The sequence below is a fragment of the Esox lucius genome, chromosome 15, assembly GCF_011004845.1.
Source record: "Esox lucius isolate fEsoLuc1 chromosome 15, fEsoLuc1.pri, whole genome shotgun sequence".
NCBI classification, from domain to species: domain Eukaryota; kingdom Metazoa; phylum Chordata; class Actinopteri; order Esociformes; family Esocidae; genus Esox; species Esox lucius.
The window spans coordinates 26,058,369-26,083,529 of NC_047583.1; the positions used below are offsets into that span (position 1 = coordinate 26,058,369).

The following is a 25,161-nucleotide window of genomic DNA, read 5'->3' on the forward strand; positions in this document are numbered from 1 at the left end:
ATCTTTTAGCATCTTTAAGGTAACTCTAGCTCTTTCTTTCCTGTGGCGGTACTAATGAGTGCCAGTTTCATCATAGCGATGGACGGTTTTGTGACTGCACTTGAAGAAAATCTCGAAGTTCTTGAAATTTTCCGGACGGACTGATCAAAAGTGCCTTAAAGTAATGTTGATCTGTCATTTCTCTTTGCTTATTTGATTCTTTCCAATAATATGGACTACTACAGTACAGACACAATGATGGTCTTTTGTACATCCACCCTACCTTGTCAGCCTCTGTACAATACATTAACAAAGAAAATAAATTACACAAACTGAATTTAACAAGGTTAATTGAAATGCATTTCAGGGTACTGCCACATGATGCTAGTTGAGAGAATGCAAAGGGAATGCGAAGCTGTCATTAGGACAAAGTGTGGCTACTTTGAAGAATCTACAATATAACATGTATTTTGATTTGTTGAACATGTTTTTGGTAGGTCTGTCCTCCTGATTTGCGTGGTCTTAAACTGGGGTTGTTTTTGTTCGGCTTTACTTGTGTGTGGTTAATAAAGACAACTCCCAAAATTGCTACTGGGCAAATTGCTGCAAATTCCTACATACTTGCTGTAATTTTATTCTGGACCAGATCAGATCAAATACTTATGCCATGCAATAAAATGCAAATGAATTACTTAAAAATCATACAATGTGATTTTCTGGATTTTTGTTTTAGATTCTGTAACTCACAGTTGAAGAGTACATATGATAAATATCACACACTTCTACATGCTTTGTAAATGGGAAAACCTGCAAAATCAACAGTGTATCAAATACTTGTTCTCCCCACTGTATATATATGTATATGTATATGTATATGTATATGTATATGTATATGTATATGTATGTATATAATATATATGTGTGTGTATTTGTATAGTAGCGTATGTGTGTGTATGTACTGCATGTATGGATGTATAGTGCTATGAGAAAGCATTTGCCCCCTTCTTGATTTCCTCTGTAATTGAACATTTGTCTCATTGAATGGTTTCTGAAAATTGTATTAAAGACCAAGACAACCCAAGTAAACACAATATTCAGTGTTTAAATTATAATTACATTTTATGAAGGAATAAAATTATCCAACACCAGCTGGCCCTTTGTGAAAAAGGGATTGCCCGCTTAGTTACTCAATCAACCCATTAACCAAATTCCACTTATAATTGGATTTAATTAGAGCAGACACACCCAGACTTGATTACTGCCAGCCCTGTTCAATCACAACATGACTTATATAGAGCCTCACCATCACTGTGTAGTAGTCTACAGGTCTCAACCAGCAGCACACCATGCTGCAATCAAAATACATTTTGGAAGTACTTAGGAAAAGTAGTTGATGAGAAATTTCAGTTTGCAATAGGTTATAAAGCCATTTCTATGGCTTGGGACTCCAACGAACCACAGTTAGAGCCAATATCTCCAAATGGAGAAAACTTGGAACAGTGGTGAATCTTCACAGGTGTGTCTGACTCATCCAAGAAGTTACAAAAACACTCAGGGCAACATCAAAGGAACCTGAAGCCTCTCTAGCCCCAGCTATGGTCAGAGTTTATGAATCGAAAAAAAATTTACTCATGGGAGAATTGTGAAGCGCAAACAAAGAGAAGCATTAGTGCTCTTTTAATATTAGCAAAAAAGCATATTGCTAACCCTCAAGCCTTTTGGGAGAATGTTCTATAGACAACTTCAAAAGTGTAACTTTTTCGAAGACTTGGGTCCCGTTTTGTTTGGCGTAAAGCAAATACCACATTTCACAAGACGAACATAATCCCAAAAATACAAACATGGTGGTGCTAGTGTGATGGGTGAAGATGCTTTGTTGCCACAGGGCCTGGAAGACTTGCCATCTTTGAAGGAACCATGAATTCTTCTCTCTACCAGAAAATTCTGAAGGAGAATGTTAGGTCATCAGCCCATGATCTGAGGCTGAAGTGTAATGGGGTTATTCAGCAGGAATAACCCCATTACACCTCAGAATGACTCAAAATAAATGGTTTTGGGGTGGCGTAGTCTAACCCCATTGAGATTCTGTGACAAACTTAAACAAGTAAAAAACCCTCCAGTGTCGCTGAATTACAGCAATTCTGCATACAACAGTTGGCCTAGATTCCTCCCCAGCAATGTGAAAGACTAATGTTCAGTTTTAAGAAACGTTTTGTTGGAGTTGTTTCGGCTAAAGGTGATGTAAGCAGTTATGAAGTTCAGGGGGGAATACTTTTTTTATACAGCCAGTTAACTTTTCATTAAGAAATACAATTGTCATTGTATCGTTGACTTTTGTGATTACTAAGGGTCCCCTCATTTTATTATACATTTTGTAGGAATATCTGACCCCAATCATTGTGACAAATGTGCAATATCTGTGGCACTATAAAGTATGTATATAGCTCAATATATGATGGACAAGCTGTGTACCTGCTGACATGTATATGGATGGTTGGCTCTTGCATTAGAACTAAAGTATAGTGCCGTATAATTAATATTCACAAATAGTACATGAAACACTTGACCAGAACTTTGATGTAAGAAAGAGATGACCTATACAGAAAATGTGCAGGGAACTTGTGGTTAGTTAGGCAAATGGGATGTAAAAAATCTGAAAAGTACATAGTACATGTGTTGCTGAGTGAGTAAAGTAGTGTGTATTTTGAAACCAATGGGATAATAAAGTTAAGTCCATCTTGTCGTATGTACCTGACTACACCATGGGGCAGTTAACCAGACACAGATTGGGACCGCCGTGGTGCAGTGAATAGGTAACTGGGTGTCTGCACAGACCTTGAGAGGTGATTCAACGATTACTAATTCAAAACACACCAGAATTTGATTTTTCTGGAGAAAATGTAATTTCCATCTATAAGCTGCTTGCAACTAGTGTAAAAATAATACTATCACCACCTATCTTTATAACTTACTTGTTCACATTTCTTTTTACATTAGTTTTGTTCTATTGTTTTGCTTTCCTGCACTGTTGAGGACATTTTTGTAAATCAAGCATTTCATTGCCAATAAGGCTACTGTTTATGTGTAATGATAAATAAACTTGAATTTGATCAAGATTTAGCCCAGTCCAGTACTAAAAATACATTCCTATGGAGATTTTCCATTGAACTGGATTTTAAATTCAGCGCTAGGTTTAACCTGTGACTGGGATATTATGGGAATGTTGTATTCAGCAGCATTGTTTGTCAAATCCAGGCTCAGTAATCTGGGTTTTGTGTGGGGGATATGGTGAACCTCTCCCTGAATTATGCTAGAATGTTTACATATTACACTACTGGTACAATACATGACATGATTAAATCACCAACCAAGATATGAACCTCAATAATGGACAATAACTAGAAAAATTGAAATTCTACTTTTTTTTTTTTGCTTTATTGCCTTTTCAGACAGTTCAGCAGGTGCCACGGGCGTATATTTTATCGTCATTAATGTATGCATAACATTTCGATGTCGCACAAACATTCGCACGTGGCAATAAAAAAAAAGTTTAAATAAAAAAACATTTCACCACAGACCTTACAGCAGTGAATCCATGTGCAGTGCATAACCTGGCACAGCGCTGTGTAGCCTTTTCCCCATATGAGGGCTCTACTAGCAAAATGTATTTGTGATTGTATAGGTTATCTACATTGGTAGCAAATACAAGCTAATGTGACCTGCTTGTGTAGCTAGTAATAGCATTAACTAGTTAGCACATATTGACTTCAATGCACATTACTAAATACACTGTACTAGCTTTGAAATTAGCACAAACTGCTTAAATGTACAATCAGAACCTGCTGACCGCTTTCCTGTTGTCATGGTAGTTAGACATTGAGACCTTACAGCTGAAACAACTAGGGTCAATCTGGCTAATCCAACGGCTACCTGGTGGAAATTTGTACCACTGTCAGGAAAATCCTCTGGGTTTTTAGGGAACCTGAACAAAGATACATTGCTATAGGCTCTATGCCAAATGCAAAGAATGTCAACTGAATTTTCGGTATAATGCACAAGCAGATCATTTGCATTGAGAATATAATTAAATTTGCTAAATATTTTTATAACCAATCTACCATGTAGATAAAAGACGTTTGACAATGTAGATGGGTACATGTTTCATCCCGCCTAGAAAATCTTACAATTGATAAAAATAGCAATGCATGTTTATGATAACATTTTTGTAAGGAGTATTGTACTTATCAAAGTACTGAAATAACAATTTTTTAAGAGGATTGCAAACTAGGGTTTACCGACCCTTTAAGGATTGTGGAAAAAGTCTACAAATAGCATTAACACGTTTACTTGCAGTTTATCATGTAGTTTGCAGAAACATTTGTTCAGATCAGGTTGCATTGCAGAGACATTCATTTACTTTGAACCTTAGAGAGGGTCTCTCAGGAATGGTAGGACTTACCAGATATTATAGGTGCCTGTCTGGAATGAAGAAATTACCAATGTATTTACAACACAACACCATTGAAATATACTTATTTAATTGTTTTAATTTTACACAACATAACACAGCAGATGTTGTTTCTCTGTACAGGACTTTTTTCTGCCTTAAAATAAAGGCAATTTCAATGTTAATGAAAAGAAAGCTTGTATTTTCTTTTAAAAAATATCAATTTAAGAGGTTCAGAAACAAGCCTTTAAAAGTTGTTTCTTGCATTGTCTCTCTATGCTGGAAATGTTATTTCCTTGTAGTATAAAGGCTTTTTGTGAAATTTCTCTTGTTCCTCTTGATCCCACATCCCCTCTCAGGTACAGCTGAATACCTGATGGTGCTCTTGGCAGGAGGACAACTGTTATGCAGAGGAAGGCACCAATGCTGTTCTCTTGCCACAACAATAACAATAAGTGTATTTACTATGGAAGTGGTCAGACGTGTTAGTATTCTCTTCCTTTTTAATTAAATTTTTGTATGGGTATGAAAACAGTGCATGGATTGCTGCCGACATGAACTCTGATCCCTGATGGAGATTCAACCCACTGGAGAACAACATGGATGCAATTCTGTTTCCTACAAGGCAAGCATCCTTTGAACTGTTGGTTTAAAGAATGAAAAAAATTATGTAAACTGAAACCCGTAGAGAAAAAATGTATGAGGGAAAAATGGTTCAAAAAGATTTCCCCACTCTTACACACATTCAATCACAGACGTACATACAAACGGAACGCTCACACAGTGCTTTCTAGAATCCACTCTGAACTGGAAAATGTAGCCTTGCCACTGTCCATATCTTCCTGTTGAAGTAGCATCCCATTCATAGACACACTACGCTTAGACCACATATTCCCAAGTTTTGTGGCCCCAATGTAGCAGTAGTGGTGTTTGGACGAGTCCTCGTTTAGTGAATACCTACGTTTGGACCTCATCCCTTCCACCGGTAAGGTCAGGTACTTGGAGGAGGATCTGCGGTGCACACGTCTCAATATGGGGGTGTCCTTGACGTGTGAGGAGGTTAGGTGGGTTCGATATACAGGAGCAGGGGGCTGCTGCAGAGTTGTGGAATTGTTAAGGTTGGTGTTCTGGGTCTCAGCATTCGGAAGGGCCTCTATCTTGGGCTCAGGGACGGCAGCAGCAGCAGATGGCTTTGGCGCAGGCTTCCGCTTTGGCTTCAGGGTCCCTGAGGAGCCAGGAGTATTCCGGCTCTGGCTATCCAGGGATGTAGCAGTGGAGCAGTCTGGGAGAGAGGTCTCCGACGAGTGTGTTAGTGTATCTGGCAGATGACCAGCCGCCTTCAGACATTCTCCACCCGCTCCGTCCTGTCCTCCCATAGCATGTTTCGACACAGAAGGTGTGACGGTGCACCCCTGAGACTGTGCCCCATTGGTCTGCGAGTGGACGTTGGTGACTAGAGTTCCTTTGCCAGAGTCACTGGTGTTGCAGACCTTGTAGCGAATCATGAGGATGATGATGAAGACGAGGACAGAGGCCACAATGATGCCGCCGATGATGATGATCATGGTGCCTCCCAAAAACTGGGACTGCATGAAGTGACAGCGCAAGTACTCTGACTCTGTGGTAAACTGGACACAGCCCACCACACGGGTGGCTGTGAGGGAGGTGATTCCGTCGTCATAGATGGCCAGAACACACAGGTCATAGGATGTCCCAGCAGCCAGGTTGTTCACTAGGAAGTTTTTGCTTGTAGGGGGAATCATTCTGAGGAGAGAAGGACAAAGCAATATATATAGATGTATATCAATGTTTACTCAAATGAAAACAGAACAGTTCATGCAACGAATGCATGAATGATTCTTACTAATTGTTTAAAATTAAGTTAACTTAATTTCCTCTATTCTTAAAGTTGCTGCATTTATGAAATCTCATTACTCTAAAACAGAGGTATTTTAACCCCTGAGCTGTTTCACAATTTTGTTGTAGCCCTGAACAGGCACTGCTGATTCACTAATCAAGGAGTTAATGATTAGCTGACATGTATAAACAGGTGTGCTAGCAATCAGGTATGCTGGGACTGGATCAAATTCATGGAATGGCTGGGGATCCCTGAGTGGAGGGTCAAATACATCCATCTTAAACCTACAATCCCAAGGAATTTATTAGGAAATGTTTTAACCCAAAATATTGAAAGACAAGTAAAAAGCTCAAGATTTCAACATTCCTATATAATACTATATAGCATGCAGTGGATTTCAATGAATGCATACCCTTATTGCTAATATTTATGTAAATGCAAAAATTTATACAAATCAAGTTAAGTCTTTTTCACCTTAAATAAGATCTTGTGATCAACAATATTTAACTAAAAAAAATATAAAAATGTTACATACGTTTGCACACCCTGTATAAAGGGGGCTGTTACTTTGTTCAGATATATCACAACCCAAATCGTGTGCAAAGGTAATCTGTCGTCACCTGATGGCAATTGAAGTGAATCTGATTAGCCCTAGATAAAATAAGTTGTTCCGGTTGCTTGGTTGCATACTGCAGGGATAGCCATGATCCACAAGGAGTTAACAAAAGATATACAAGATTTTATTGCTGAAAGGAAGAGATCAGGAGAAGGATATAACATTTTTATCAAGGCATTACATGAATCATTGAACACTGAAAACCATTCTTAAGATGTGAAGGCAAGATGGCAACACACAGGACATTTCAAAGATCAGGACATCCCTCTAAAATTGATGACAGGGCAAGGAGAAAGCTCATCAGGGAGGCTACCAAGACGCCAAAGGCAACATTAAAGGAGCTGCAGGAATATCTGGGAGGCACTTGATAGGGTGGCAAGATGGAAGCCATTTCTAACAAAAAAGAACATCCAAGCCTATATATATTTGGCAAGAAGGCATTATCCCAAAACCTTGTGGAGGAAAAAAGTATGGTCTTAAAACATGTTTGGTACAAAGCCAACATAGCTCATCACCCATATTCACAGTTTCTACTGGAGTTGTATCTCTTCAACACATCAATGAATACCTCCAAATATTATGTTGGCCCAAACCTTGTTGCAAGTAAAAACAGGGTTGGGTGGAGTATCTTAGGGGAACAAGGTTTTAGGGCTTCTTCACAAACACACAGATTTTATTACACAGTGGGTCCTTTCTGGGAGATTTCTGATAGATGATCATGTGGCTGTCATTTACCCATTTATCGTCCAAAACATAATGCCATTTATGTGGCAATCATATAATTTAAGCATGCCAAAAAATTTAATTCATTGTTGACATTGTAACTCATATCCATATGTACAGTATGTAATTACACCTAATTTCTAAAAACGTTCTAAAAAGTTAAATGTAAAAGGGAAGGCCAAGATGTGCAAGTCATTTATACCATATATTCAATAGAAAATAGTATATAGACAACATATTAAATGTTGAAACTGAGAAATTATTGTTATTGTTTCTTGAAAAACATATGCCTACTTTGAATTTGATGCCAGCAACACATTTCAAAGAAACTGGGACAGGGGCAACAAAAGACTGGAAAAGCTGTGTAATGCTAAAAAACTAAACCTGGTGGAATATCACACAACCAATTAGGTCAATTGGCAACAGGTTGGTAACATGATTGGGTATTAAAAGATCATTCTAAAGAGGATGGCTCGGTCAGAAGTAAAGATGTGAAAGACTGCACGTGTAAATAGTGGAATAATTTAAGAATAATGTTTCTCAACGTAAAATTGCTAAAAGTTTGGGGATCTCATCATCTACGGTATATAATATCACTAACTTTTTTGACATGTTTTGCTAGCATCAAATTCAAAATGGGCATGTATTTTTCCATAAGCAATAACATTCCTCAGTTCCAACATTTAATATGTTGTCTTTGTGCAATTTTCAATTAAATATCGGGGTAAATGATTTGTACATCATTGCATTGTTTTTATTTGCATTTTACACAGCGTCACAACTTTCTTGGAAACTGGGTTATAATACACTGGCCAAATTTTTAAGACATTCAAATAAAATAAGTATAACAATAATATTATTTTCTTTTAGCCCATGGCTTAGAAGGTGAATTGTTCAACACATCATAAAGTAACAATTCCTACACCTTATATTTATTTTCCCCCTCTAGAAATTAACATACATTTTAAAGGTGTAGAAACCTCTCTCTTCAACTGTTTCATTTTCCTATTTAATCAATATGGATTGTACACGTAATGTGTTTTCTTCTGTTGTTTCTTATCAAACCTTGAAGGTTTAGCGTAGGAAATAGTCTAAACAAATCTGGCTAACGGCCAGGTACAGGAAATCCCCACAGCTAGCCGAAGCCATATACCTCTGCATATATCTGTACCGGCTAACAGGTAGGGGTTTGACCTGATACCAAGTACAGGGCCACAATTGCCAATGTGCTCTTGGGGAATCACCTAGTTAATTATTTTTTAAATGACTTAGCCTATGACTGACTACATTTTTCCGTATTTCAGGTTTGAAGTATATTGTTTTAAATTCCATTAAAATAAGGAATTGATATATGTTTAAATGGGCTAAATATAATATTTGAATGTCTGACTATAGTCTAGATTTCACACGATGCTCCTCAGAGGCGTTACTAAAATCACAATACATTCGGGGCTCAGCCCTTTTTGCGATCAGAATTATAGATGAATAGATCAGGGGCTCTTTATTTATTTTAAAGAATTTGGTCAATTTGAGATCCAGGGTCTATTAAAAAAAGATCCGGGGCTACGGCGCTGGACGCCCAGGCGTAACGAAGCCACTGATTCTGCTCTTTCATTCAGCCATAGCATTCATGCATGCAACAAACGTAGGCCTATGGGTTGGATTGGCGGTTGGCGCTGGTAGTCATGGTGCACACTGCAGCACGCAGGTTTGTTGTTTGAGTGTACGGTCACAAGCACTGGAACTGGAGAAGGACTTCTGATGTTTTCACGACAACACAACGTTGTTTGCGCAGAGTGACAGTTCTACTCTCTGATGAAGTGAGTACAACATAGAAGAAAACAAGAAACCAGGCAAGCCTAGTTCACCCGGCCCGCAATAGAAAGTGTTGCGATTTCGAGATTCAAACCCAGGTCGCCAACATGAAAGGTTGTGTTGTTAACCACTACACCATGGAGCGGTACTTTTGGCAGGTGTCAGTATAACCTCTTGTCTCTATCCTGGACAAATCCTCTTTTGCTACTGGCCGTTTTAACAGTTAATTGGCCATTCGTGAATTAATTTGATACAGTTATACTGACTAACTTATTTTACAAAGTTTACCTTCACCACAAATAGTGGCTATGCATTGTGTTTCCCACTGGCCATTTTAACAGCATATTAGCCAGTAATAAGCTTTACCTGTATGTACTAACTTACTGGAATAGTCATAAGAATTGAGCAATTAGTGAGTCTGCCAAAGCTATTTCATTTCATGGCATAGGAACGTATTTTTTTCTTTCATGGCAATACAACATACTTTTTTTTTCATTCGTGAATGACATTGATACTGTAACTATCAATAAAGGCGACGTTAACTAACTTTAAGAATAAACTTTAAGAATCTCATCTCATCTTCTCATTTTCATCCGCTTATCCGGTATCAGGTCGCGGGGGCAGCAGCACCAGCAGGAGACCCCAATTTTCCCTTTCCCGAGCCACATTTGCCAGCTCTGACTGGGGGATCCCGAGGTCGTTCCCAGGCCAGTGTCGAAATATAATCTCTCCACCTAGTCCTGGGCCTACCCCGAGGTCTCCTCCCAGCTGGATGTGCCTGGAACACCTCCCTAGGGAGACGTCCTGGGGGCATCCTTACCAGATGTCCGAACCACCTCAACTGGCTCCTTTCGATTCAAAGGAGCAGCGGCTCTACTCCGAGTTCCTCATGGATGGCTGAGCTTCTCACCCTATCCCTAAGGGAGAAGACAGCCACCCTTCTGAGAAAACCCATTTCAGCCGCTTGTACTCACGATCTTGTTCTTTCGGTCATGACCCAACCTGAGGGTAGGAACGAAAATTGACCGTTATATTGAGAGCTTTGCCTTCCGGCTCAGCTCTCTTTTCATCACAACGGTGCGGTAAAGCGAATGCAATACCGCCCCCGCTGCTTCGATTCTCCGGCCAATCGTGAACAAGACCCAGAGATACTTGAACTACTTTACTTGGGGTAATGCCTCATTCCCTACCCGGAGGAGGCACTCCATCGGTTTCCTGCTGAGAACCATGGCATCAGATTTAGAGGTGCTAATCCTCATCCCAACCGCTTCGCACTCGGCTGCAAACCAGTCCAGTGAGTGCTGAAGGTCACAGACCGATGATGCCATCAGGACCACATCATCCGCAAAAAGCAGCGATGAGATCCCCAGCCCACCGAACTGCGACCCCTCCCCACCCCGACTACACCTCGATATCCTGTCTATAAAAGTTACAAACAGGATTGGTGACAAAGCGCAGCCCTGGCGGAGGCCAACCCCCACCTGGAACGAGTCTGACTTACTGCCGAGAACCCGAACACAGCTCTCACTTTGGACGTACAGGGATTGGATAGCCCTCAGAAGGGACCTCCTCACCCCATACTCCCGCAGCACCTCCCACAGTATCTCCCGGGGGACCCGGTCATATGCCTTCTCCAGATCCACAAAACACATGTAGACTGGATGGGCATATTCCCAGGCCCCCTCCAGGATCCTTGCAAGAGTAAAGAGTTGGTCGGTTTTTCCGCGACCAGGACGGAATCTGCATTGTTCCTCTTCAATCTGAGGTTCGATTATCTGCCGAACCCTCCTTTCCAGTACCTTTGAGTAGACTTTCCCAGGGAGGCTGAGAAGTGTGATACCCCTGTAATTGGCACACACCCTCTGGTCCCCCTTTTTGAACAGGGGAACCACCACCCCGGTCCGCCACTCCTTAGGTACTTTCCCCCGACTCCCACGCAATGTTGAAGAGGCGTGTCATCCAAGACATCCCCTCCACACCTAAAGCTTTCAACATTTCTGGACGGATCTCGTCAATCCACGGAGCTTTGCCACTGTGTAGTTGTTTGACTACCTCAGTGACTTCTGCCATGATGCTTCCCCATCAGCCTCAAGCTCTGCCTCCAATATAGAGGGCGTGTTAGTGGGATTTAGGAGTTCCTCAAAGTGTTCCTTCCATCGCCCAATTACCTCCTCAGTTGAAGTCAACAGTGTCCCATCCTTACTGTACACAGCTTGGATAGTTCCCCGTTTTCCCCACCTGAGGTGGCGGACGGTTTTCCAGAAACATCTTGGTGCCGACCGAAAGTCCTTCTCCATGGCTTCCCCAATCTTCTCCCACACCCGCTGTTTTGCCTCTTTCACAGCAGAGGTCGCAGCCCTTCGGGTCTGTCGGTACACTGCAACCGTCTCCGGAGTCCTCCGGGATAACATATTCCGGAAGGCCTCCTTCTTCAGTCGGATGGCTTCCCTGACCACCGGTGTCCACCAAGGTGTTCGAGGGTTACCGCCCCTTGATGCACCGAAGACCTTTAGACCACAGCTCCCCGCCGCAGCTTTGGCAACGGAGGCTTTGAACATCGACCACTCAGGTTCAATGCCCCCAACCTCCACAGGGATGCCAGAAAAGCACTGCCGGAGGTGTGATTTGAAGATCTTTCGGACGGGGGCCTCCTCCAGACATTCTCAGTATACCCGCACTGCCCGTTTGGGTTTTCCCAGTCTGTCCAGAGTCTTCCCCCACCCCCTGACGAGAGAATCGTGGAATCTAACAGAAATAATTAATAAATGTCATTGCTCTCAATAGATTCGAACGTAGGTCATCCATATGAGAGACATTGTCGTTAACCACAACGCCACAGCATTAAACGTTTCAACAGTCGATAGACTCCATCGAGGATTGTGTTAAACAGGCTTACTAGTATCTACTAACTATATAACAAGGGGTAGTCAGTCAGTCACTCACTCACTCAATTACTCACTCAGTCAGTAAGAGACATTCGCTCTTCTTAGCCGGCTCCGCTTATGCGGTCTGGCAAAAACAGAAACAGGTATCGATCCTATTGACGCTAGAATCGATCTTCAAAAACGAGACGTAGCATCTGTAGTATCGATAATTTGGGATCGATCTGCCCACCCCACTGAAAGGGTTTTCTCCACTGCGGGCCAGATAGTATACAGACTACTCGCCCCCGAGCAAGTGGACATGCAAGTTTTTCAAAACAAATATAAATGATCATAATAATATGGACATAGCCTAAATCATTTTTAAGCTATTGCATCTATGGATGCGCTAGCCAGAATTTGTTAGTTTTTTGTTCTTTACATTTTTTTTATTTATTCCCATTAAACTTTCTTCCAAGGATATTTATTATTCACTATAACTTGAACCCATCGGTAGGTTTGTTTGATTTAATGCAGACTGTAACGCAACTCTGTAAGTCTATATATTATGTGTAGTTTCGTTCAGAAAAATATATCTGGCTAGGAGGTCTAATACATTTAGTATTTTGTTGTTATTACCAGAAAACATCGACACAAAGACATTAGCTAATGTAAGGCAATTCATACACAGCTCTGCGCTAATTTATGGGAGACAATGCAAGTTTTTTGACAACGTTTATAGTTCTTTTGCAATTGTAATTAATGGAAAAGCTTGTAACAATAATTTGGAAAAAAAGCACTTGTTATAAAATACTGACGACTTGACAGGCCTATGCATTAAGTTATTCGCTGCTGTTGTGGCATTTCGGAATCTGAATGTTTCCAGAGTAAACGTGTATCTAGCCTAATTGTTTATACTAAAACGTTATTGAGGTTGTTAACTCCATTTTTTATAAAACGTAGAAATTATTGCATAACACTACAGTTGACATTTTTTATTTTAGTACCTCTCTTTTTGGCACGAGTTGGTGGGATCGAAAAGCTGAGGAATTACTGATAGTTCAAATATTTGTCATGCACACCCCTACTATCTTTTGGGTTAAATGTCTAGTAGGCTACAAAATCAAAAGGTAGTACTTTTCAGTAACAACGAGATTATTTCAATAACCATCAGGAAGATGACATGGCAACTCACCATGTCGGAACTGCCAAGAAAATGCTGTCCTTCAAAATTGAGCTCTCAAACAAGAAGGAGAATTGTGAGAAAATACACAGAGAGGCCAACAATCACTTTGAAGGATTAACCCATGTAATTTACGTGCGCATTGTAAAAAATGCCATCTTAGAGGCCTTAACAAGATAGAGCTCTTTCTTTTGCCAAAACCCAAAGCAGTATATGTGAGACAAATCTAATACAGCCCATTCCTCAACACACACCATCGCTACATTGAAGTATGGGGATGGCAGAATCATGTTGTGGGGATGTTTCTCAGAAGGAACAAATCAACAAAATATCACAGAGACTGTGCAAAGCAAGAATTAAAGCTGTTATTTCAGGTGGTTCTACCAAATGTTAATATGTGGGACTTCCACGTACTTATGCAAGCAACCATGAAGTTTATTCATTTTCCATAGCGCTCTAAGGCAGGATTATGTTAAGGTAAAAATCTATGGAAAGGTACCAAACACGGTGGTCTCCATTAATCTTAAATGGAAGAAATGTGGTACCATCAACAGGTCCTCAAGCTGGCCAGGCTGCCAAACTGAGCAATACATAGAAAAGGGCTTTAGACAGGGAGACAATAAAACTGATGGTCCCTCTGACAGAGCTCCAGAGCTCTCTGAGGAGATGGCTGAAACTTCCAGAAGGACAACCATATCTGTAGCACTTTACTGATAAGCCTTGATGGTAGAGTGGCCAGGCAGAAGCAGGCTATAATGTTCCTTTTACTGAGTATTGGCTTACTTCTGGTCACTTTACCATCAAGATCTGTTTGTTAAAGTCCTGTCTCTGAGTTCTACGGACAATTCATTTAACCTCATGGCTTTGATTTTGCTCTAACATGCACTGTAAATTGAGGGACATTATATAAACAAGGGTGTTTCCAAATCATGTCCTATCAATTTATTTTACTACAGGTGGTCTCCAATCAATTTGAGGAAACATCTGAAGGATGATCAATGGAAACAGGATGCCCCTGAGCTCAATTTAGAGTGCCATAGCAAAGCGTCTGAACACTTGTAGAAGTGATATTTCAGATTTTTTTGTACCTGTTTTTGTCACTATGGGGTATTCTGTGTAGATAGAAGGAAACAAGTATATTTTATAAATTTTCGAAAAGCCTGTAAAGTAACAGAATGTATAAAAAGAGAAGGGGTTTGAAAAGTTTCAAAATGTTTTGTACTTCAGTATTTAGTTTTTCCAAGAAATATTTCCCAATATAATTTATTTTGAGTTTCAGTTTTTAATAAAATATGATAGAATGTTAGAACTTGTCAAGGGTTAGAATAATTTCCCTATTCAGACCCCTTTACTTTCTAAATTTTTTTTTGAGAAGTACCCCCAAGTACATAAATATACAGAGTCCCTTTGCCATGCGCACACATCTGTGGGGAAAACTGAAGATCGCATTTCACTGATGCTTACCAGTCAATCTTAAATATGTTTAGAAGCTATACAAGGAGAATGCAAGAAACTGACTAAATCCAGGTGTAATGAGTTAGTAGATGCACACACAAGAGAATGGGAATGGCCAGACTCGATTGAGTCAAATTGAACCTACTGAATTGGGCATTAGTTTGGCTACCACTAGTGAATCTCTTACTTTGTATGTTGCTCATTATGTACTTCCTAATCTATCTGTAGTCTATCAAACGGATCAATCATTATCTAAAAAAACTGTAGTATTAAGTAGTAGCATCATTTATTTTAACAAGCAAGAAGATAACCATCAGTAATGTAAGAATTGCATTGTAAATGGAAATTACTTTACATGAGCATTTATTGCATGTCCAACATGTAATTCTAGATGTAACACAAATTACTGTACATTTGGAGAAATAGTGACATTGTGTCATGCTTAGCCAAAAGAAATGTGCTTAATCAATTAAAGATGTGTGAAAATGCACTGCAAACTTGTTGATGATTTATTTAGAATTTTGTTGTAAGAGTTGCTCATAAAGATAGCACAAGGGCAATATAAAATTGTAATAATAATAATAATATATACTTGTTTGGCAACTCTACACAAGTTATTAAAATCATAAATAGCGGATGACATGTAACCTACCTGTAAACAAGAGAGTCATCATAACTGCCATTGTACTGAATCTGGAACATGCGAATCCCAGGTATATTCCTCTGGAAGTTGAACTTGATAAGTGCTGTGGAGGATGTGGCCTCAGCAATCACCACCCTCTTATCAGGACTGGTTTTGGTGTCCCCAGTGTGGTTGCTGCCGTTGGCCCCAGCCCTGGTGGATGTGGAGATGTCCGATGAGCCGGGATCAGGCTCCTGGATGTTGTTGGTGCTGTTAGGGACGTGTGGGAGTTTGATGATCTGCAGCTCCATAGTCTGATGCGCCTCACCTGCTGGGTTGGATGAGATGCATGTGAAAGACCCAGTGTCCTTCACAGTAGTGATCAGAATGTCCAGGGTGCCGTTGGCGTAGACCAGCGTTCGGGAGGAGTTTGACACCAGCTTCCCCTCCGGAGAGATCCAGTGTATGGCAGGCTCAGGGTCCCCCCTGGCCTTGCACCTCAGGGAAATCCTCTGGCCCTCCAGCACCCGCATCTCATGAGAGTATCGGGTGATGAGAGGAGGTTCACATAGGAACTCCTCCTCCGGGATGGACCAGAAGTACCGTCCAGAAAGGTGCTGCGGTGAGGCGCACGTCTCCAGATCATCCTCTCGACTCAGTCGCCTTAGCCACAGCAGCTCACAGTTACAGTGCAGTGGGTTTCCACCGAAGCTAAGTGCAAATGAGGAAGGATTCATGATTCCAGAGGTGGCCAAAACCTGTGCCCGCTGGAACAGAGGATCCGGGGGCAGCTTCTGCAGCTTGTTCGAGGTTACGTCCAAGCGGTTGAGCTTTTGGAGTAGAGAAAATGTCCCCTCAGGAATGTACTCAATCATGTTGTGGTCCAGGCTGAGGGTGTGAAGGCTGGTCATCCTCTGGATAGCCTCCCAGGGGATGGATTCCAGGTTGTTGTAGGATAGGTCCAGCTCCTCCAGAGCCAGCAGGTCATTAAAAGCCCCGAGGTGGATCAGTGTCAGCTGGTTGTTGTTCAGGATCAGGTGGTGCAGTTTGGACATGCCACTGAAGGTTTCATTGGCTATCCGGGTCAGACGATTGCTGTTCACGTGCAAGGCACGGAGGTTTTCCAGGTCAGCAAATGCGTGCGGCGTGATGAAGCTAATGGTATTCCTTGACAGGGTGAGATCCTGCAACCTGGTCATGTTGGCGAAGTCTTTCCTCTTGATGCTGGTGACGAAGTTGTCGGCCAGCCGCAGCTCCACGGTGTGCCGGTCAATGTTCGGTGGGACGAAGAGAAGTCCTTTTTTGGCACATAGGGTTGCTAGGTTAGGAGACAGAATTTGACAGACGCAGCGCTTTGGACAGATCTGGGCCTTCACTGCCATTCCGAAAACCAACAGACAGACAAGCAGTTTTTCCATTGTAAGTCAGATTCAAAAACCTGCAGGATAAGACAGAGAAAGGGAGAGAAAAATAGGTCATGAATTGGATCATGACATTCAAAATGACACCTGCAGTTACACCAGCTTGAGTAAAGGTGCTCGTTTTGCCCACTGGGTAAGACGACAACTCGTTTTTTTATCTTGTTCTAAGTAAGCTTAAGCGGCACATTCTGTTAACGCTAAAGGATTTTAAACAATCAACTGCAACACATAGACATTCAAGCATTTGTATATTTGTTACATTTGTTTATTATCCAATCTGTGATTAAGGCCCTGCTTCATCGCAGCAACTCCCAGTGGACTCAGGAAAGTAGATGTGGAGCACATCCGATGCCATTCTGGTTCTTAACCCACTGCCAACTCAACCAGGAAGTCTAGACTGGTATCCTCACATGCCAGTAAAAACACACTCTGGTTTTCTACCTCAAGCTCACAGGCACTCAAGCCACTACAAGGCATCGGTAGCATGTTATGCGGTGAGGCAACCAAATTTGATTACAAACTCCCAAACCTCTTGGCCAATTGCAGTGCCCTCTAAGGGCCCTTGTAAACTAGCAACATCTGACAACCATTTTATTGATGGCAGGACAATACATACATGTTAAATCATAATGTACATTTTAATAAAATGCATTCCCAGATTATAAATTGTTGCAGATAATACAAATATGGATCTTCAGCACTACACTATGTGGGACTTCCATACTGTACACCATAACACATAGCTTTTTACTTTTAAACTCATTCCTGCCGCTCTGATCTCCTCAATATGAGGAGTGACTCATGCTATCCCAGTGTTGGGATAACTCACACAGTATTAGATGTGTGTGGGAACAGGACATAGGAGCGGTTTCATAATGCTTAAGCCTGCACAGCAGTGGACACATCTCGCACATGACCCTGAGACACAGAAAGATATCAATACCGTAATTACACTGGGAAAAGTATGTAATGAGCAGATAAGTGTCTCACTAGTCACTCAGCCCGCCTGCCCTGCTATAAAGAAAAGATGATGGGTGAATTAAATAAAGCCAATGTAATGAGGTGTGAAAATAACTGACAGGAGAATTTCATTCTGTTCTTTAGAGTGAATTGAGTCATGCTGACATAAAGGCCTATCATTTTATCCAGTCATAACATATGTGACACTGACACTGACACATGCCAGAACCTCAATCCTGTCTTGCATATTAACAAATATTTACCTTATTTAGCTTGTAGGATGCTCTGATTTCCATGACATGGGGTCTCTATGAAGGAAAAGAAGTTCCCTACAACTAAACCTGACACTACTAATAACATAACAGAACCCTTGAAAGGTAAGTACAAATTCAACGTCTGTCATGTGATTGTTTCCCAGAAGGCAACTTTTTACCAATAGTGTATTGCGCCATACTTTCAACCAGGGTCCATAGGAAGTGCACCATATAGGGGACAGGGTGCCATTGGTGACACAATGACTGAAATGACATGAAGCTCCAATGAAATGCTTGGCATGGCAGCCTGTCAGATTTTCTCATCAGTGACAGTCTAGAGCACACAGGAAGGTCATGCCACCACAGTGTAATGAAAGCAACACTGTTGCCCACTCACTGTGCAGACAGCAGGATCATGTTCATTACCAGACTGTAATTCTTTACCATCGATTTTCCCTTCAAGGCTATACATACTGCTGTGTGTGTGTGTGTGTGTTAATGTGTGTGTGTGTTTGTGTGTGTGTGTGTGTGTATTTGTGTGTGTGTGTGTGTGTGTGTGTGTGTGTGTGTGTGTGCGTGTAGAAGGCCAGAAAGTATGCGAGTGGATGGAGAAAATGAAAATATGATATTTTAGTGGAGAGTGCTCTCTCTCTCTCTACAGAGTATTGCATAGGTACAGATCTGCAGAGGAATATTAAGTATCTGATTTTAGAGCTGGGAAGATCTGAAGCACTAGAGGGTTGGCATTAGGACCAGGCGGGCGGCTCAGAGTGGACAGACTAGCTGTTTGTCTGTAGTGGGGAGCATGTTTTATGCATGCAGATTCCTGGAAGTAGATACTTTTCTCTCAGGAGTGTTTAATCCCAATGCTGAACTTGGACTCTGTGACAGCAGTGTGTTGTCTTACAAATAGAACTTACACAGAGATACCTCAGGTAACTTTCAATATGCAAAGTTTGATGATTTCTCATTATATCAAATATCTTGAGAGAATCACGTAGAGTAAGGGCTCTCACACAATTACATCTGCCTTGGCTGCAGTGTCCCAAACATCATTCTTATTCATGGTGCTGCCTTCCTTCGCAAGGTTGATGGCCCGGAAGGCATCTCTAGTTGTGTCCTCAAAGTTTGCGCATATCAACTACCGGCAATGTTTACAATCCTTCAACCTTTCCTTTTCCCAGTCGGTTGTCCCCCGTCTGCTTCATGATGCCCTCTGGGACATTTATTCCACGCAGAGCCGCAGGAAGGACATGAACACCATCATGGTACCTATCTGCATCACAGTGATCTGGCACATACTCAATCACACACTCTCTCCGGCTACACACAGTCTAATCCACCCCCCCCCCCCACCCCACACACACACACACACACACACACACACACACACAAACACGTCTTTCTATCCTTATGTGGACCCGAGACCTAACCGAAACACAGAAATGCATGTTCCTTATTTACTAGTACTAAACCTTACCCTAAGCTAACCCTAGGTTTAACCTCAACAACTGGACTTGTATGCCTCAACTTAACCTAGCATTAATGCCTAAACCTAACCATCAATCCCTCAACCTAAACCTTAAAGTAACCCCAATTGTAACGTCATACCCAGTTGGTTAAAGCTTTACCAGGAAATTACCTGAGGATCACCTTGTTGAGACAGATCACATTTCCTTATTTTTGTGGGGATTTCAGGCATCTACACACAGTTTTAGATCATACACATACATTCACTGACAGACATTACACCTTTAGTCCATGTTGCTGTGCTATATTCATCGTGATCTATGGGGCTGAACACAGGTAACCTATTATTTGGAAGCAGCTTTATAACCATTGTACACGAAATAAACCAGTTGGCACTGAGGATACAGAGTTTGTCGCACATAACCAAAGATGCAGCCAGGAATGGTTATGAATATAGCAAAAGTAATGAAAGTAATGAGAGAGCTGAACTGAGCACACTCCCTAGTCAGTATTAAGATCAAGATTTTCAAAGATCATACTTGGATGCACATAAACAGTATTGGAAAATGTTCATGATATAAATTCAATATTAATGAGAGTGAGAGACAGAGATGACAGGGGGAAGGAGAAAAAGAGAGACAAATAGAGAGACTACAGAGTATGACATTATCAGTGTAAGATGTCCTTGAGGCAAGGGAGGCAGAATTATATGCAATGTAGATGGGTTTTCTTTGTGGATGTAAGTCACACACTCTAACGCAGTGCTCTGCAAACAGGATGTTTTTTTTGTAAGAGCACATTTTAGAATGGTATAGAATATAGAAAATAAAGTAAATTGAAATGCCTTTCATTATGGAACATTCTGAATCAATAATTACCTACAAGAGAAGCAATACAATTGTGTAATTATGAAATTAAACCATAGTTGAGGAAGTCCACCCTGATTTAGGTCCATCTGAAAGGGTCCGTTATTCCACACAAAGATTGAGGTAGGATTGAAAGCCTGTGTTAACCTAATTTACAGTATTTCACAAAAATGAGTAAACCCCTCACATTTTAGTAAATATTTGAGTATATCTTTTCATGTGACAACACTGAAGAAATTACATTTCGCTACAATGTAAAGTAGTGAGTGTACAGCTTGTATAACAGTGTACATTTGCTGTCCTTTCAAAATAACACAACACACAATGAAAGTCAGTACACCCCTAACTGAAAATGTCCAAATTGGGCCCAAAGTCTCAATATTTTGTGTGGCCAGCATAGTTTTCCAGCACTGCCTTAACCATCTTGGACATGGAGTTTCAGAGCTTCCAGAGCTCTACAGGTTGCCACTGGAGTCCTCTTCCACTCCTCCATGACGACATCACGGAGCTGGTGGATGTTAGAGACCTTGCGCTCCTCCACCTTCCGTTTGAGGATGCCCCACATATGCTCAAAAGGGTTTAGGTCTGGAGACATGCTTGGCTAGTCCATCAGCTTTACCCTCAGCTTTTTAGCAAGGTCTTGGAGGTGTTTTTGGGGTCATTATCATGTTGGAATACTGCCCTGCGGCCCAGTCTCCCAAGGGAGGGGATCATGCTCTGCTTCAGTATGTCACAGTACATGTTGGCATTCATGGTTCCCTCAATGAACTGTAGCTCCCCAGTGCCGGCAGCAGTCATGCAGCCCCAGACCATGACACTCCCACCACCATGCTTGACTGTAGGCAAGACACACTTGTCTTTGTACTCCTCACCTGGCTGCTGCCACACACGCTTGACACCATCTGAACCAAATAAGTTTATCTTGGTCTCATCAGACCACAGGACATGGTTCTAGTAATCCATGTCCTTAGACTTCTTGTCTTCACCAAACTGTTTGCAGGCTTTCTTGTGCATCATCTTTAGAAGATGGGACGACAGCCAAGCAGACCAATTTGATGCAGTGTGCAGTGTATGGTCTGAGCACTGACAGGCTGACCCCACCCCCCCCCCACCCCTTCAACCTCTGCTGCAATGCTGGCAGCACTCATATGTCCATTTCCAAAAGACAACCTCTGGATATGACGCTGAGCATGTGCACTCAAGTTCTTTGGTCGACCATGGCGAGGACTGTTCTGAGTGGAACCTGTCCTGTTAAGCCGCTGAATGTTCTTTGCCACCGTGCTGCAGCTCAGTTTCAGGGTCTTGGTAATCATCTTATAGCCTAGGCCATCTTTATGTAGAGCAACAATTATTTTTTTCAAATCCTCAGAGAGTTCTTTGCCATGAGGTGCCATGTTGAACTTCCAGTGACCAGTATGAGGAAGTGTGAGAGCAATGATACCAAATTCAGCACACCTGCTCCCCATTCACACCTGAGACCTTGTAACACGAACGAGTCACATGCTACCAGGGAGGGAAAATGGCTAAGTGGGCCCAATTTGGACATTTTCAGTTAGGGGTATACTTACTGTTGTTGTGTGAGTTATTTTGAGGGGACAGCACATGTACACTGTTATACCAGCTGTACACTCACTACTTTACATTGTGTCATTTCTTCAGTGTATAATTCAGATATAATCAAATATTTACAAAAATGTGAGGGGTGTACTCACTTCTGTGAGATACTGTAACTACTTTAATATCCTATTAAACAAGGAAAACAGCCAAATAAAAATTACTAATCAGTATGGGAACTCAAACCTTATTACAGAGCCAGGCAATGTCCCTTAAAATATCAGTAAATGAAAAATGGCCTTCTATCTTCTGTAATTCCGAGTTCATGTCGGGAGCCTTCTACGTTGCATTCACGCCATAATAAACGGTGTATGAAACGATCTCAGCACAACATAATCAGAAGTACGTTGGGATGTTAATGCCAAAGAGGGGTTGTACGAGAGGCACTGGTTTATTTCTGTATCCTGTTCATCAATAAACGATGGTCCGGTGACAGTGCAGTGGCGTGCAAACAACGGCAGGAGGAGAGTAAGAGGAGAGATCTGCCGAAGACAGTCCAAACCATGAATAATGCACACGGCCAAAACACAAACACTCCATAATTCACATTGATCAGATTTTACACGCGACGCACATTCTGAATGATTTAAGTGCTCTGAAAGGAGACGTTTCCATCGCACTCAAATTGTTACCATAAATGTTTAAGATATGTCAACACACACCTTGGAGGGCAGTGGTATATAGAAGAGGGGGATGAGGAGGGAGATTAAAGAGCCCTGTGGCTTGGCAGCTGTCCCTGGGGCACATTGAGAGCGTTGACGTGAACGTCAGCCGGAGTTAGGTTGGCATTGTGTGATGGTGCTTAAAATACTCACAGTAGAATCATATCAACATGCCGACTTTAGGGATGTGCACTTCTCTGAAGCATGATTCAATACACATGCTTCGATAACATGAAGAAACCAAGCTTTTCATTTGAAATGACGTCATGGGATTTGATGCTGTGATCAGTAGAACAAATCACACACACCTATATTCGATAAAATTGAAAACACAATTTAGGGATGTGTTTGTGGAACAAATCTAAGTGCAAATATGTTACCGATCAGCACAGGGCCTTTCTAAATGTGAAAGCTTACTTCGATGCTGAGTGGCCATGTGGGTGAGCGTGTGTGTACTGTACATGCGCGTCTAAGTGAGAGTGCGTGCGTGAGAAAGACAAATGTACGGTGTGTTGTTACTTGAGCTAAACCATAGAATGATTTGAGCAACAACCATTATCAGATTAGGGGGGACAAAAAACTGCAAACTGAGATCAACCACTGGTCACTGAGAGATCTTTTTGTGTTGTTAGCAATGCCTCAGAAATTTATATGGAGAATGTAGCTATGAGCAATTGTAGTCCAGCTTTCACCCTGTCTTAAAGTGAATGGTTTAGAGCATTTGGAACAGCAGAGAGGAGAGAGCTATTTTCTCCCTCTCTCCAATAAGATATCATATTCTACAAAGCCGTCTGTGAATGTGATTACTTGAAATGACATTATGACTTTACTGTGTTCACGTAAGTATGGTACAGCCCCGTTTCCAAAAGAGTTGGGACGCTGCGTAAAATGAAAATAAAAACTGAATGCAATGATGTGCAAATAATTTATCCCTATATCAATTTGAAAATAGTACAAAGAAAACATCAAATGTTGAACCAGAGAAATTGTATTGTTTTTTGAAGAATATATGCCAATTTTGAATTAAATGCCAGCCACACGTTTCAAAAAAGTGACAAGGGCATGTTTATTACTGTGTTGCATCTCTTCTTTTAACAACACACTGTAAGCGTTCTGATATTTGAGGAGACCAACTGCTGTAGTTTTGAGTGTGAAATGTTTTCCCATTCTTGCTTGATATATGATTTCAGCTGCTCAACAGTTCGGGATCTCCTTTGTCATGTTCTTCATTTCATTTTCATAATGTGCCAAATGTTTTCAATGGTTGACAGGTCTGGACTGCAGGCAGGTCTGTTTAGCACCTGGACTCTTTTACTACAGATACATGCTGTTGTAATAAATGCATATTGTGATTTGGCATTGTCTTGCTGAAATAAGCAAGGCCTTCCCTGAAAAAGATTTGGATGGCAGCATATGTTGGTTCAAAATCTGTATATACAGTATAGTTCAGCACACAAAAACTGCCAATGACGTCTTTTGGCTGTGATGAAATAACTGCCATAATATTTAACAAATGTGCTGTAAAGAGTTTAGGATGGACTAATGGTGCCTTCACAGTTGTGCAAGTCACACACGCCATGTTGACTATTGGATTGCGCGCTGATAACAAGCCGGATGGTCCCTTTCCTTTTTTGCCAGGAGGACACGGCGTACATGATTCCCAAAAATAATTTCAAATTTTGATTAGTCAAATCACAGGACTGTTTACCACTTTGCCTTAGTCCATATTAAATGAGCTTGGGCCCAGAGAACATGGCAGCGTTTATATCTGTTTTCTTCTTTGCATGGTAGTGAATTAACTTGCATTTGTGGATGCAGTGACAATCTGTGTTCACACACAATAGTTTTCAGAAGTGTTCCTGAGCCCATGCAGTGATTTCCACTACAGAATCGTGTCGGTTTTTAATGCAGTGCTGCCTGGGGGCCCGAAGATCACGGCCATCCAATATTGGTTTTCAGGCCTGTCCCCTCCGTACAGAGACTTCTCCGGATTCTCTGAATCTTTTAATGATATTATGTACAGTAGATTATGAGATCTCCAAAATGTTAGGTTGAGAAATGTTATTCTGAAATTGTTGCATTATTTGCCTGCCCAGTCTTTCACAGAGTGGTGAACCCCTCCCCATTAAGTGTAACGGTGGGGTGATGGAAGGGTCCGTCATCTCCCGTTTTTCCCGGTTTCACAAACGCTTCCCGGACTGGTTCATTGTCACGTCTTCAATCACGCACACCAGATCCCAATCATTCCATCAGTATGTGTTTAAATGTTTCTCCTCTGCTCCCCTCACTTGTCGGTTATTGTTGCTTGTCTGTATACGTGTTTGTAAGTGTTTCTTTTCTTTCCGTTTTCATGTG

At 41.4% G+C, this 25,161-nt stretch overlaps 1 protein-coding gene across 1 annotated transcript in view; it reads right to left on the reverse strand.

The window, feature by feature from the left end:
• Window positions 1-4,506: 4,506 nt before the first annotated feature.
• Window positions 4,507-25,161, reverse strand: part of lrfn5a (leucine rich repeat and fibronectin type III domain containing 5a) — a 64,784-nt gene continuing 44,129 nt past the window's right edge. The window contains exons 2-3 of the mRNA XM_010878689.4: window positions 15,590-16,997; window positions 4,507-6,190 (exon numbers count right to left, since the gene is read on the reverse strand). Coding sequence (XP_010876991.1) covers window positions 5,203-6,190; window positions 15,590-16,977 — 2,376 coding nt within the window. The 5' untranslated portion in view covers window positions 16,978-16,997 and the 3' untranslated portion in view covers window positions 4,507-5,202. The remainder of the gene's footprint in view (window positions 6,191-15,589; window positions 16,998-25,161) is intronic.